At 37.2% G+C, this 13,519-nt stretch overlaps 1 protein-coding gene across 4 annotated transcripts in view; it reads right to left on the bottom strand.

Moving 5' to 3' along the window:
• Window positions 1-13,229, bottom strand: part of LOC143677058 (disintegrin and metalloproteinase domain-containing protein 18-like) — a 117,474-nt gene extending 104,245 nt beyond the window's left edge. For all 4 annotated transcript variants that reach the window (XR_013172364.1, XR_013172363.1, XM_077152555.1 and 1 more), the window contains exons 1-2: window positions 13,124-13,229; window positions 12,481-12,557 (exon numbers count right to left, since the gene is read on the bottom strand). Coding sequence is in view for 2 of the 4 variants with exons in the window: in XM_077152555.1 (XP_077008670.1) it covers window positions 12,481-12,557; window positions 13,124-13,178 (132 nt within the window). In the remaining 2 variants the exon portion in view is untranslated. The remainder of the gene's footprint in view (window positions 1-12,480; window positions 12,558-13,123) is intronic.
• Window positions 13,230-13,519: the final 290 nt, after the last annotated feature.

The following is a 13,519-nucleotide window of genomic DNA, read 5'->3' as shown; positions in this document are numbered from 1 at the left end:
AAATTGATAAACCTTTAGCCTCACTGTCAAAGATAAAAAAGAGAGAGGGCACCAATTGCTAAAATAAGAAATGAAAAGGAGAACATTACTACTGACCCTAATGAAATAAAAAGGACGATTAGAAGACACTATGAAAAAATGTATGCCAATAAATTACATAACCTAGATTAAATGGAGGAATTCCTAGAAACACACAAACTACCTACACCAACTCAAGAAAAAATAGATCTCAGGAATCCAATAATTAGTAAAGAGAGCGAATTAGTAATCAAAATCATCCCCAAAAAGAAAAGCCCAGCCCAGGTGACTTCACAGGTGATTTTTACCAAAGATTTTATAAAGACGTAGCTCCAATCCTGCTCAAACTCTTCCAAAAAAAATGAAGAGGGCGGAACACTCCCTCATTTGATCTACAAGACTAAGATCACCTTTATACCAAAGCCAAAGAAAATACTGCAAGAAAAGAAAACTACAGATAAATGTCTCTTCTGAATATAGATGCAACAATCTTCAACAAATCCTAGAAAACAAAAGCCAGCAGCACATTAAAGGATTATTAACCATGATCATGTTAGATTCATCCTTGCTGTGCTAGGAAGGTTCAACACAAAAAATCAATAAATGCAATATACCACTTTAACAGAAGAAAGGATAAGAACCACATGATAATCTCAATTGATGCAGAAATGGTATTTGACTAAATCCATAACCCGTTCTTGATAAAAAAAAAAAAACACTCTGAGAACTAAGAATATAAGGAAACTTCCTCAACATGAAAGAGGGGATCTGTTACAAAACAACAACTAACATCATGATGAAAGGTGAGAGACAAAAAACTTTCCTCTAAAATCAGGAGCAAGAAAAGGATGCCCACTGCCACCACTAGCACTGTCAAAACATTGTGCTAGAAGTTTTGACAGAGCCACTTAATGAAGAAAAAGAATTAAAAGGCACCCAAACTGAAAAGGAAGAAGTAAATATTTCCTTATTTACATTTGACATGATCCAAGGTACAGGAAATCTTGAAAAATTCAAGCTCCTACAGCTAATGAATGAATTCAGCAAAGTAGGAGCATACAAGATCAGCACCCCAAAATTAGTAATCTTTCTATACACAAGCAGGGACCAATCCAAAGAAGAAAATTTTAAAAATCCCATTTTACAATAGCAAATTAAAGAATCAATTGTCTAGGAGCAAATAAAGGATATAAAGGACTTCTACACAGAAAACTACAAAACTTTTCTATAAGAAATCAAAGAAGTCCTAAAGAAGTAGAAGGACATTCTGCATTCATAGACTGAAAGAATAAATAATGATAAAAAATCGATTTGAGTCAAATCAATTTCCAGATTTGGAACAAACTTAATCAAAATTCCAACCTTCTTTGCAGAAATGGGAAAGTTGATCATCAAACTTACATGGAAGGGTAGGGGCTCCAAATAGCAAAAGCTATCCTGAAAAAGAAGAATGAAGCTGGGGGACTCACCCATCCCAATCTTAACTTTTATTACAAAGCCACAGTCATCAAAACAGCATGGTACTGGCACAATGACAAACATAGACAAATGGAATTGAACCAAAGCTCAGAAATCAACCCTCACATTTATGTTCAATGATTTTTCAGAAAGGGACAAAGATTACTAAACTGGAAAAAAAATAGTCTCTTTAACAAGCTATTCTGGGAAAATTGGTGTTCATTTGACAAAAAAAAAAAAAAAAAGAAGGGACACCTGCCTCAAGTTTTATATAAAAATCAACTCAAAATGGATCAAAGATCTAAATAAGAGCCAGAATATCAAACTCTTAGAAGAAATGTAGGGTAGCATCACAGGACCATCTGTTAGGCAATGGTTTCATAGACTTTAAACACAAAGCATAAGCAACAAAAGAATAAATAGATAAATGTGACTTCATCAAAATTAAAAACTTTGAGGTCTCAAAGGACTTTATCTAGAAAGATAAATGACAGTCTACATATTGGGAGAAAATATCTGAAAACCACATATACAATAAAAGCTTAATATCCAGAATGCATATAGAAATCTTTCAACTTAACAACAAAAATACAAACCACAATTTAAAAATGGGCAAAAGATTTAAAGATATGTCTCTCCACAGAAGATATAAAAATGGTCAGAAAGCACATGAAAAGATGCTCAACATCATTAGGCATCAGGGAAATGCAAATCAGAACCACAATGAGATACCATTTCACACCACTAGAATCACTGCTACTAAAATAGGACTGAAAATTACAGGTGTAGGAAGGATGCAGAGAAATAAGAATACTCATTCATTCCTATTGGCAATGAAGATTATGCAGCCACTGTAGATGACAGTTTGATAGTTCCTCAGAAAGTTAAGTACAGAATAACCATACTACCCATCATATCCGCTAACAAATATATCCAAAAAGAATAGAAAGCAGAGACTTGAACAGATTTTTTCACACTGATGTTCATAGCGGCATTACTCACAATTGCCAAAAGATGGAAGCAACCCTAGTATCCATCAACCAAAGAATGGAAAAACAAAACGTTGTGATGCAGGCACCCAGCAGCCAAGTGCAACAGTCAAAGCGCAGAGTGAAAGGGTTAAGTCAGTTTTAAGATTGCATCAAGAAACTAAAGCATTATAGGAAATGGCTTAACTTTTGGCCCACTTCTCAGAAATGGATAAAACAAATAAAATGAGGAAGAAAGCATGGGTTAAGCAAGAAGAGGGATTTGTAATTTTCCACACCTAGCTTTAGCCTAAAAGTTTAAAACCCCAGCCTAGCTTAATCCAGGTGCATCTCTCCCTTGAGACTATCTTAGTCCCCTCATCCTCATTGTCCTTTGTGCCCCACTCCTCCTCACTACATGTCTTGACTGTAACTGGTTTCCAGGACAAGACTGACGAAGACAACTTCCATCCTTCCCTTCTCTCTGCACTCCCTAACCCCTCCATTCAGGGACATTTTCTCTGACTTCTCCACTGTTCTTTCTCTGGTTTATCCCTGTTGTCTGTTAAGTTTGTTCCCAAACTATAAACTTTCTATAAGCAGGTAGAGGGAGATTTTCCTGGAGACAATCCTTGTAGACCATCAAGAGATGTTCATACCTGACCCTGTCCTCTACTCTTCCCTTGTTCTTTCCCAGAAAAGATCCTCCAGGACATCCTTTATCACCTACTCCTCTACAAGCAACCTTGAATCCATTCTAGAGAGGACCTCTTGGCCAGCCTCTATGTCACAGAACTTCTTCTTCCCAAGAAATTAGTGAGGCTCAGCCAATTGGGACCTCCATCCCTTCAAATTCTTTGCCTGTGGTGGTATTTAGATAAGGTCTAGAATGATGGCTACCTCAAAACATCCAGTTTAAGAAGTGTTGGTAGATGTAAAACGTGGTGGAGATGTACCTAGCCACTGTTGGTAGAGAAGTAGATAGAGTGGTGCAGCCCCTCCAGAGAGCAGTATGGTCACTCCACAGGAGGCTAGGTGTAGGGTTGCTGTATCATCCTCCAACCCTGTTGTTAGGTGCATACTTGGAAGAGCTGAGAGCAGGGACACTGTTCTAGTTTGCGAACCGCTGGAATATGAAATTGAATGGCCTTTAAAAAGGGGAATGTATTAAATTGCAAGTTTAATGTCCAATCTAAGGCATCCAGGGAAAGATACCTTGGTTCAAGAAGGCCAGTGACAGTCATTCAGGGTTTCTCTCTCAACTGGAAAGGCACATGGTGAATATGGCAACAACTGCTAGCTTCCTCTCCAGGCTTCTTTCTTCATGAAGGTCCCCCAGGGGTATTTTCCTTCATCTCCAAAGGTCTCAGGCTGCATGGGCTCTCTCAGCTCTCACGGTTCTAAAGCTTTCTCTAAAATATTTCCTCTTTTAAAGGATTCCAGCAAACTAATCAAAACCCACCTGCAATGGGTGGCACATCTCTCTCTAATCAAACGTTAACACCCACAATTGGGAGTGTCACATCTCTGTGGAGATAATCTAATCAAGTTTCCAATTTACATTGCTGAATAGGGATTAAAAGAAATGGCTGCCTCCACAAGATGGATCAGGATTAAAATATAGGTTTTCTAGGGTGCATAATCCTTTCAAACCAGCACAGACACGAATGGACACATGCACACTATGTTTATGGCAGCAGTGTTCATGATTTGCAGTGGATGGAGGTGGCTTAAGGGTACATCGACTGAGAAATGAAAGGGGACTGTGATGTACGCATATAATTGAATATTGAACAGCTGCAAGGAGGAATGAAGCTGTGAGACAGGCAGCTAGGTGAATGAAACTTGAGGACATTATGTTGAGTGAAATAAGCCAGAAACAAAAGACAAATCTCACTAATATGAACTAAGTATAATGTGCAAACTCTGAAAATTGAATTTGACAGCATAGGTTATTAGGGGAAGGCCTATTGTAAGGGTTCCTAGAAACAGCAGTCATATCTATTCCAGAGTGGTGATTGTTATTTCTAAATTCTGATATGCTGAACTCTCTGTGTATGACCTGGTTGTTCCCTGGTCCCTTGGGTATCTGTGTGACACCTGATACTCACAGCTAGAGTTCTGCAGCTACAAAAGTCAGCATTTCCTCATATAGTAATGGTTAAAAACACTGAAAAAGTGATCAAACTTCAATTAGAGATATGAGGAAACTGATCAGGTTAGGACTAAGTTAAGCCAGACTAAAGGGTAAAGGATTATGTTGGCTGTATATTAAAACTTCAACTTCTGTGTACGACCAAAAGAAGAGATGTTTATCTGTGCAAAAGTTTATTTTCGATAGCACAATATCTTATTTAACCTGTATGGTCAGCTTATTTGAACACCACAATTACATGGAACCTTGAATAGGGAGTGAGATCTTGTTGGTTTTTATAGGTTAGTGTGGTTTGGACATATTCTTGGCATTAGAACTGTAAACTTATAACTTATTAAGTTCCTTTTTTCAAAGCCATTCCATTACTGATATATTACTTTCTAGCAGCATTAACAAACTAATACAGGTTGTTTGTCTTTGTTGTTGAGCTGTAGAATCTCTTTATATATTCTGGAGATTTAACTCTTATCTGATATGTGTTTTCCTAATACTGTCTCCTATTGTGTAGGCTGGTTTTTACTTCCCTGAAAATGTCCTTTGATGAACAAAAATATTTAATGTTGAGGAGATCCCATTTATCTATTTCTTTTCCCATTGCTTGCACTTTGTGTGAAAGATCTAAGAAACCATCTCCTAGCACAAGATCTTCAATATATTTCCTTACATTTTCTTCTAAAAGTTTTATGGTCTTAGATCTAATGCTTATATCTTTGATTCATTTTGAATTAATTTTTGTATAAGGTGTGAGATATGGGTCATCTTTCATTCTTTTGGTTATGGATATCCAGTTCTCCAAACATCATTTATTGAAGAGGCTGCTCTGTCCCAGTTGAGTTGGCCTGACCCCGTTATGAAATACCAGTTGTCTGTAGATGAGAGGGTCCATTTTTAAACACCCAATTTGATTCCATTGATCAGTTTATCTGCTTATGCCAGTACCAAGCTGTTTTGACCACAATAGTTTTGTAATATGCTTTAAATTAGGTAGTGTGAGATCTCCCACTTAATTCCTCTTCCTCAAGATATTTTCAGCTATTCAGGACAACCTGCCATTCCAAAAAAAACTGTTTATTGGTTTTTCTATTTCTGAAAAGTAAGATTTTCATTGGTATTGCATTGAATCTATAAATCAATTTAGGTAGAATTAACATCTTAACTATATTAGTCTTCCAGTCCATGAACATAGTATATCCTTATATTTATTTAGGTCTTCTTTGATTTCTTTTAGAGATTTCTTCTAGTTTTCTGTGTACATATCTTTTGTGGCCTTGGCTAAATTTATTCCTAAATATTTTATTATTTTGGTTGCTATTGTAAATGTAATTTTATCTCTATTGCCTACTTAGATTACTCATTAGTAATGTATAGAAACACTACTGATTTGGGGGTGTTGATCTTGTACCCTCCACTTTGCTGTACTCATTTATCAGATCTAGTAGCTTTGCTTTGGATTTTGGGGGGTTTTTGACATATAGGATCACATCACCTGCAAGAGTGGAAGTTTAAAATTCTTTCTTTCCAGTGTGGATACCTTTTATTTCTATTTCTTGTCTAATTGTTCTAATGACAACTTCCAGCACAATGCTGAATAACAGTTGTGGCAATGGGCATCCTTGTCTTGTTCTTAATCTTAGAGGGAAAGCATTCAATCTTTCCCCACTGAGCGTGATGTTAGCTGTGGGTTTTTCATAATTCCCTTTATCATGTTAAGTAAGTTCCTTTCTATTCTTACTCTTTTTAGTGTTTTCATGAAGAAAGAATGCTGAGTTTTATCAAATGCTTTTTCTGCATCAATTAAGATGATCATATGGTTTTTCCACTTTGATTTATGAATGTAGTTATGTCTCTTCTCCCATTTCTCAGAATATGTATTTGCATCTTCTCTCTCTGTTTCCTTTCATTCTAGTTAAGGCTCCATTGATTTTTTTTTTTTTATTTTCTCAAAGAACCAACTTCTTGTTTAGCTGATTCTCTGTATTGTTTTCAGGTTTACAGTTTTATTTATTTCTGTTTAATCTTTATTATTTCTTTCCTTCTGTTTGCTTTGGGAAATAGTTCACTGTTTTGTTGTTGTTGCTTGTTTGTTTGTTTTCCCCTAGTTTCTCCAGGTGAGCAGTTAATTCCTCGACTTTTGCTCTTCCTTATTTTTTAATACAGACATTTAGGGCACTAAATTTCCCTTTCAACACCACCGCTGCTGCATTCCATAAGTTTTGATATGTTGTGTTCTCATTTGCATTTGCCTCGAGATATTTACTTACTTCTCTTGTGATTTCTTCCTTGACCCACTGATTGTTTGACAGTATGTTGTTTAGCCTCTATGTACATGTGAATTTTACTGGGCTTCTGCTTGTTATTGATTTCCAACTTCATTCTATTATGACCCAAGAAAGAGTTTTGTATAATTTCTATCTTCTTAAATATATATTGAGACTGGCTTTGTGACCCAACATGTGGTCTAGTTTGGAGAATGATCCATGAGCACTTGTTAAAACTGTGTATCCTGCTGTTCTAGGGTATAATGTCCTGTAAATGTCTGTTAGGCCTAGTTCATTTATTGTACTATTCAACATCACTGTTTCCTTATTGATCCTCTGTAGATGTTCTAGCCATTGATGAGAGTGGTGTATTAAATTTGTAGAGGTGTCTACATCTCCCTTAAATGTTGTTAGTGTGTGCCTCATATATTTTGGGGCATTCTAGCTTGGTGCATAAATATTTATGATTGCCTTCTTGATGAATATTAATTTTTAATACATAGTGTCCTTTTCCTCTTTTAATTTTTTTACAAATGATTTCTAATTTGTTGGATATTAGTATAGCTACCCCTGCTTTTTTCTGGCTGTTGTTTGTGTGAAACATCTTTTTCCAAACTTTCACTTTCAACCTACTTTTGTCCTTGAATCTAAAGTGGGGTCTCTTGTAGACAGAATATAGATGGGTCCTGTTTTTTTAAATCCATTCTGCCACTGTATGTGTTCTGATTGGGGAGTTTAATCCATTAATATTTAATGTTATTGTAAAAGCAGTACTTCTTTCAACCATTTTGTCTTTTGGATTATATATGCCATATCAATTTTTCTTCCTTTTTACCTTTACTTCATTCCATTCTTCCATATCCAACCCTAAGCTCCACCCTGTGAAATTTAATATAGGTCTCCCTAATGAGCTAAGGTGTCTACTATTAAGAATATTGCCTGGAACCCTAACATAGACCCCAGGTTGAATTCCACTTGTGCCAAAGATAAAGATTACCTCATCCAATTTGTTTCTATGTAAATAACATCAGACAATTTAAAACCACTGCTAAAACCATCCTTGATCATCCCACAAGGTTCAGAAGTCAAGCCAAGGATCAGTCTGCAACAGATACTTAGTATTTAGTAAAAAAAAACAAAAAACAAAAAAAAACTCTATTTTATGTAGATTCTCCCTTTCCTAAAACCATCATCATATCAACCCTCCTGCTGTTTATATTTAGTCCATACTTGTTTAACTTCCTTGTGAAATATTTCCAACAGACTACAAGCATTCTACAGCAAACTGATGTTCACCCACGAATATGAAACTATTCCAGACCTAAATCAGCCTGTCTTGACGCTTACTAGAATAGAGGAAGGGTTTCACACCCTGGCAAGAACTAATGCCCCTGACAAGCTGGAAGCAGCTCCAGAATCTGGATCTTCACTCTTCAGCCTCCTCTTAATAATGGTGTTCAACTCTTTCAGCAGGAGTTGAGGCCAGCCAGAATAAGTCACCCAGGGGCCTTGGGTATTGATCAGTCTAAGACCAGAGCAAAAGGGTTAAGTCAGCCTTATGATTGCAGAAAGAAACTAAAGTACTATAGGAAACAGCTTAACCAAAAGGCACTAAACATCAAGTGTTGGAGACTTTTGCCCCACTTCTCAAAAATGGCTGAGACAAACAAAAACAGGAAGAGAGGAGGGGTTAAGTAAGAAGAAAGTTTGCTACCTAGCTTCAGCCTAAAAGCCCAGCAATAATCCAGCATATAAAACTCCAGCCTAGTTTATAGGGCACATCTCTCCCTTGAGCATGCCCACAGGGATCTGTTTCCACCATCTACTACCCTTTCAATAAACTTTACTGTTTGATGCTATCTGCTTTATCATCTGTGACTTCTTTCTCATGATGAGATGCTGAGCCTGGAATGGGGCTCAGCCCCAGTGCCAGTTCAGCACCAGCAACAGTGGCATATACATAGAATGGAATATTTTCTAGCCATAAAAATAATGAAGTCCTGGGTAGGCCACGGTGGCTCAGCAGGCAAAGTTCTTGCCTTTCATGCCGGAGACCCAGGTTTGATTCCTGATGACTGCCCATGCAAAATAAAATAAAATAAAATAAAATAAAAATGAAGTCCTGATACATGTGACAACATGGGTGAATTTTGGAGATATCATGTTGAGTAAAATAAGACAGACAAAAGGACTAATATTGTATAGTCTCACTGATATGAAATAATTAGGATAAACAAACTCATAGAGTCAAAATCTAGAATAAAGTTTCCTGGAGAATGAAGTAGGGATAGGGGATGGGAAGTTAAGGCTGAAAATGTACTCGGTTCCCATTTAGAACTAAGGAAATGTTTCATAATGGATGTTGGTGTTGGTAGCACAACATTGTCAAAGTAATTATTAGCACTGAAATATATATCTGAATATGGTTAAAAGGATGTGTTAGGTGGTAGATATAGTAACATTAAATATATTTTTTTTTAAATGTATGGACCAGCACTACACAGTGAACCCTAAATTAAACCATGGAGTATAGTTAACAATACAAGTATAAAATCTGCTTTCATTAGTTTTAACAAAAGTTTGTCACCAATGCAAGGTGTTAATAATGCGATGATATATGGTAATCCTGTATTTCATGCATGTTTTTTTTCTGGAAATGCGCAACATCTCTAAGAAAGAAAAATAAGCACCTACAGAAGTCAAAGGCTGAAACAAATCACCAATATTGAGTGAGTTCCCTGACTTCAGCATCTTTAAAATGAGGGCAACTGTATCTCTAATAGAAAAATTTCCCTGGGTTTTATGAAACAAAGGAAAACCAAAGGCAAGCAAGCTCACAGGAGGTTTAGAGGGGATCCTCTAAATAAGAGTACCACAAAATTGGAAACTCTTAATCTGTGTCTAAATTCATTTCAAATTTCTGATTCATCACTGAACCATGCAGACATGAAGCAAAATGAAAACTACTTAAATAAAGCCACAGTAATTAAGTCAGTGATGCATTACTGTAAAACAGACCTAGATCATTGAAACAAGATGCTAAATCCAGAAATAAACTAATATATACATGGTCAATTGATTTGCAACAATGCTGCCAAAGTGATTCAATGAGGAAATAATTGTGTAATCAACAAACAGTTCTGGGAAAATCATAAATTTCCATTAAGTGTTGGCAAATGGGTACCTCAACCCCTACAACACATCATATACAAATATTAATTTCAAATGTATCACTTACCTAAACACAGTAACTAAAATGATAAAATGTTGTATTAGTCTGGATTCTCTCCGAGACATCTATAGATATGATATTTTATAAAAGCATCTCACACAACTGTTGAGATGCACAAGATCAAACTCTGTAGAGCAGGCAGCAAGATGACAGCTCTGATGAAGGTCTTCAATGAATCCCACAGGAGGGCTGGACGGTTGAAGCAGAGACAGATTCTCTATTCTGATTTCTCCTTTAAAGCCTTCAACTGATTAGATTAAACTGTCGCTAATTGGGGAAGACACTCCCTTTAACTCACTGCAGAGGTAACCTGCCATGGATGAAATCAAACTAAAAACCAAACGCAAAAATTCAACAAATGGTGCTGCAATAAGGGGATATGTTCATGGAAAAATAATGAATGAAATGTGACCCCTGCCATACAGCATACAGAAAAAAAAAAAAACAAAAAATAATATTATAAATCACAAAAGCAAATTCAAAAATGGGAAAACTTTTAACAGACATTTTGCAAAAGAAGATAAGCAAATGCCATGGATATTTAATAAACACAGGAAAAGACCAAGTTGGTTTTCAGGAAAATTTAACTTAAACAACAATTAGATACTACTGCACTTACAAGAGAAGGGTTAAAATTAAAAGGGCTGACATTATTAAATATTGACCAATATTTGGAGCAACTAGAATGCTCTTGTACTACCTGCAGAGATGTAAAATAATACAAACACTTTTGACAGTATTTTGGTAATTTCTTGTAAAGGTATGTATACTATTTCTAAATAACCCAACCCACCATTCCTATTTACTTTTCAAAAGAGATTAAAACATACGTTCCAAAAAATAAAAGACTTCTACATCCAATTGCTGAAGAAAGAAGGCCAATTTTGTATTTTATGTAAGATAATACTACCTAGCAATAAGTATGAACATATTATGTGGATGAATCTCAGAAACATTATGCTGAGTGCAACACAAAAGTGCATATCCTGTATGCCATTATTTATATAAAATTTCAGGGCAGACAAAATTAATCTATAGTAATAAAAATCAGACGAATAGTTGCCTGGGTCAAGTGGGGTGAGTTTGACTAAAAATATATAAAGGAACGTTTTGGGATATCAGAAATGTTTTATATCTTGATTGGATTGGTTATCACACAGACGCAATAAGTGTGTAATATGGTTAAATATTCTTCATAGTTTACAATTTAAAATTATTGCAGTCTCTGGTAATCAGAGCCTTCATATGCTTAAAGTGTGAAAAACACAGGGAATATGTGCATTAAGGTGATATTCCATAAGAGATAAATATCATATAAAGGTATATGAATCAATGTACAAAAGTATGTCACAAGGAGGCTGTGCAATTGTTGTAGTAGCTCAGATGAATATTCTTCTGACTGCACACTATTTTGGAAAATTTTAATAAATTTCCAACACAACAATCAGGAAGAATTATATAAAAATTCATATCCCTAAATAAACCTGTGACAACTTAATTCATATATATATATATATATACATATATATATATATATATATATATATATATATTACACACATACACATATATATGGGTGTGAATGTGTGTGTGTAAAATCTCCCTTGTCTCCTACAGACATTTGTGGTTCCAAACTTGCTGCAGGGTGTAGGTCTGATTAAGGTCTAATGCGGCCCAACATGAACGAGTAGGGCTGATAAAGAGAAAAGCAGTCCTTGTTATCTGACTTGGTACCACCTTGGTAGCTCTCTTGTTGAACATAAACACTTTCACAGAAAATCAATATCACACAAGACTACCGTGTGACAATAACAGGTCAAGACAGAAACAAAACCATTTCATGACAGACACTGAAAACAAAAACTATATAAATATTTTCCATGCCAGAAAAATGACCACTTATCCCTTCAACTGGCTAAAACGAGTCGCCGCTGTTTCTTTATCAACTCCAGCTTTAGTATTGTTCTAAACTTCCTTTCTCCTGGATTAAATTTATTAAGATACATAATCATAAGGTTACCTCAAGTCTTTGACGGCATCTAATCCAGAGCAAAGCTCCACTTCTTAAAAACCTCCCCCAAATCCTTAGCACAAGCCCACTTCTTAAAATAAGGCTGCAATGATTCCTTTGAGGCATTTAACATTTCTTGAAAACTGGAAACAAGCATTTAAGAGGAGATGGAGACTTGAAGGGAAGGACAAATGAGGAAAGAGTAGAGATGTGGGGATTGGAGGATCCAAATGCGCTAGAGGTCAAAAGAGCACAGAGAAAATATCTTGCTTTGAGAGTGAACAAGTTACTGTGGCAATCACAATACAAAGCGAAGCTGTTAGAAATGACTTAGCCATACAATTAAAAATTATAACAAAAAAACACTCCTGGTCAATTACATGCTTCTCTGAATGTTCACTCTCGTTTGACCTCATCTTCTTTGGAACTGTGACATGCACGAATATTCCTCCAGAATCTGCAGTAAGAAAAAAATGTTTTGCATCAACAGCCATCACTTTCAAGTATGGGTGCTGAAGGCTGAATCCATAGCCTGATATTATCAAATTCTCTTAAAATTGTAAATAAGCTTAATTACATGTGTTCACCCCTTGTTCTTGGTCCCCAGATTTCACTGCATTTTCAAGGGCACATTGAAAATAGTGCACACGCGCACGCACGCACACACACACACACACACACACACACACATGGTTCTACAGAAGAGCTGTGTTCAATGCCGGGGCCTAGGCTGGGCGTGTTTCCTCCGGACTCTAACGAGTGCATTGAGTGCAGTCTGCGTCCATCTAAATTCTCCGGCCTTGGACCGGGAAGACCCAGTGCGTCTCCGTGGGTGATCAGACTCAGTGAGCAGTGGGAACGGACTGGTCCCTTTCGGTGCAAGGATCACCTGACCTTGTCTCCGGCAGGGGAACTGGGAAGGGGTCCGTGGGGTACCGTAAAGCCACAGGAAATTATTCCACAGAAAGAGCCCAGGCCTTCTCTGAGGCATAGCGAAGGCGGTGGAGCTCCCCGGGGACTTACCGGGGCCGGCCTGCAGCTTTCCAAGCTCAGCCAGCACTGCAAGTAGAAGCAACATGGCTGAGCGGGGTCACAGGAGCGCGGTGAGAACAGAGGCCGTTGGGGCGGCTCTGAGGCTCGCGGGCAGGGCCTCCGCTCCCGGGTAGACCGCGTGCTGCTCCCGGGCCGGGGGTGAGGACTGTGGTTGCCTTAAGCCCTGGTTGGCTCAGCCTTCGAGATCTTTCCACAGAGCAGGGAGAGGAAACAGGTGAGGGTGACACACGGGTACACATTTGCACACAAGGGGCTTGTGGTTGCAAAGTCCTTTTTTTTTAACCCCTTCAGTAATGACAAAGGGGCAAAGGAGCATGATTTGCTCTCCATGATAGACCCGGTTCTAATGAAGGCCTTGGTAATAAA

The sequence above is a fragment of the Tamandua tetradactyla genome, chromosome 3 (genome assembly GCF_023851605.1).
Source record: "Tamandua tetradactyla isolate mTamTet1 chromosome 3, mTamTet1.pri, whole genome shotgun sequence".
NCBI lineage: Eukaryota > Metazoa > Chordata > Mammalia > Pilosa > Myrmecophagidae > Tamandua > Tamandua tetradactyla.
This window is presented reverse-complemented; position numbering and strand designations above follow the sequence as displayed.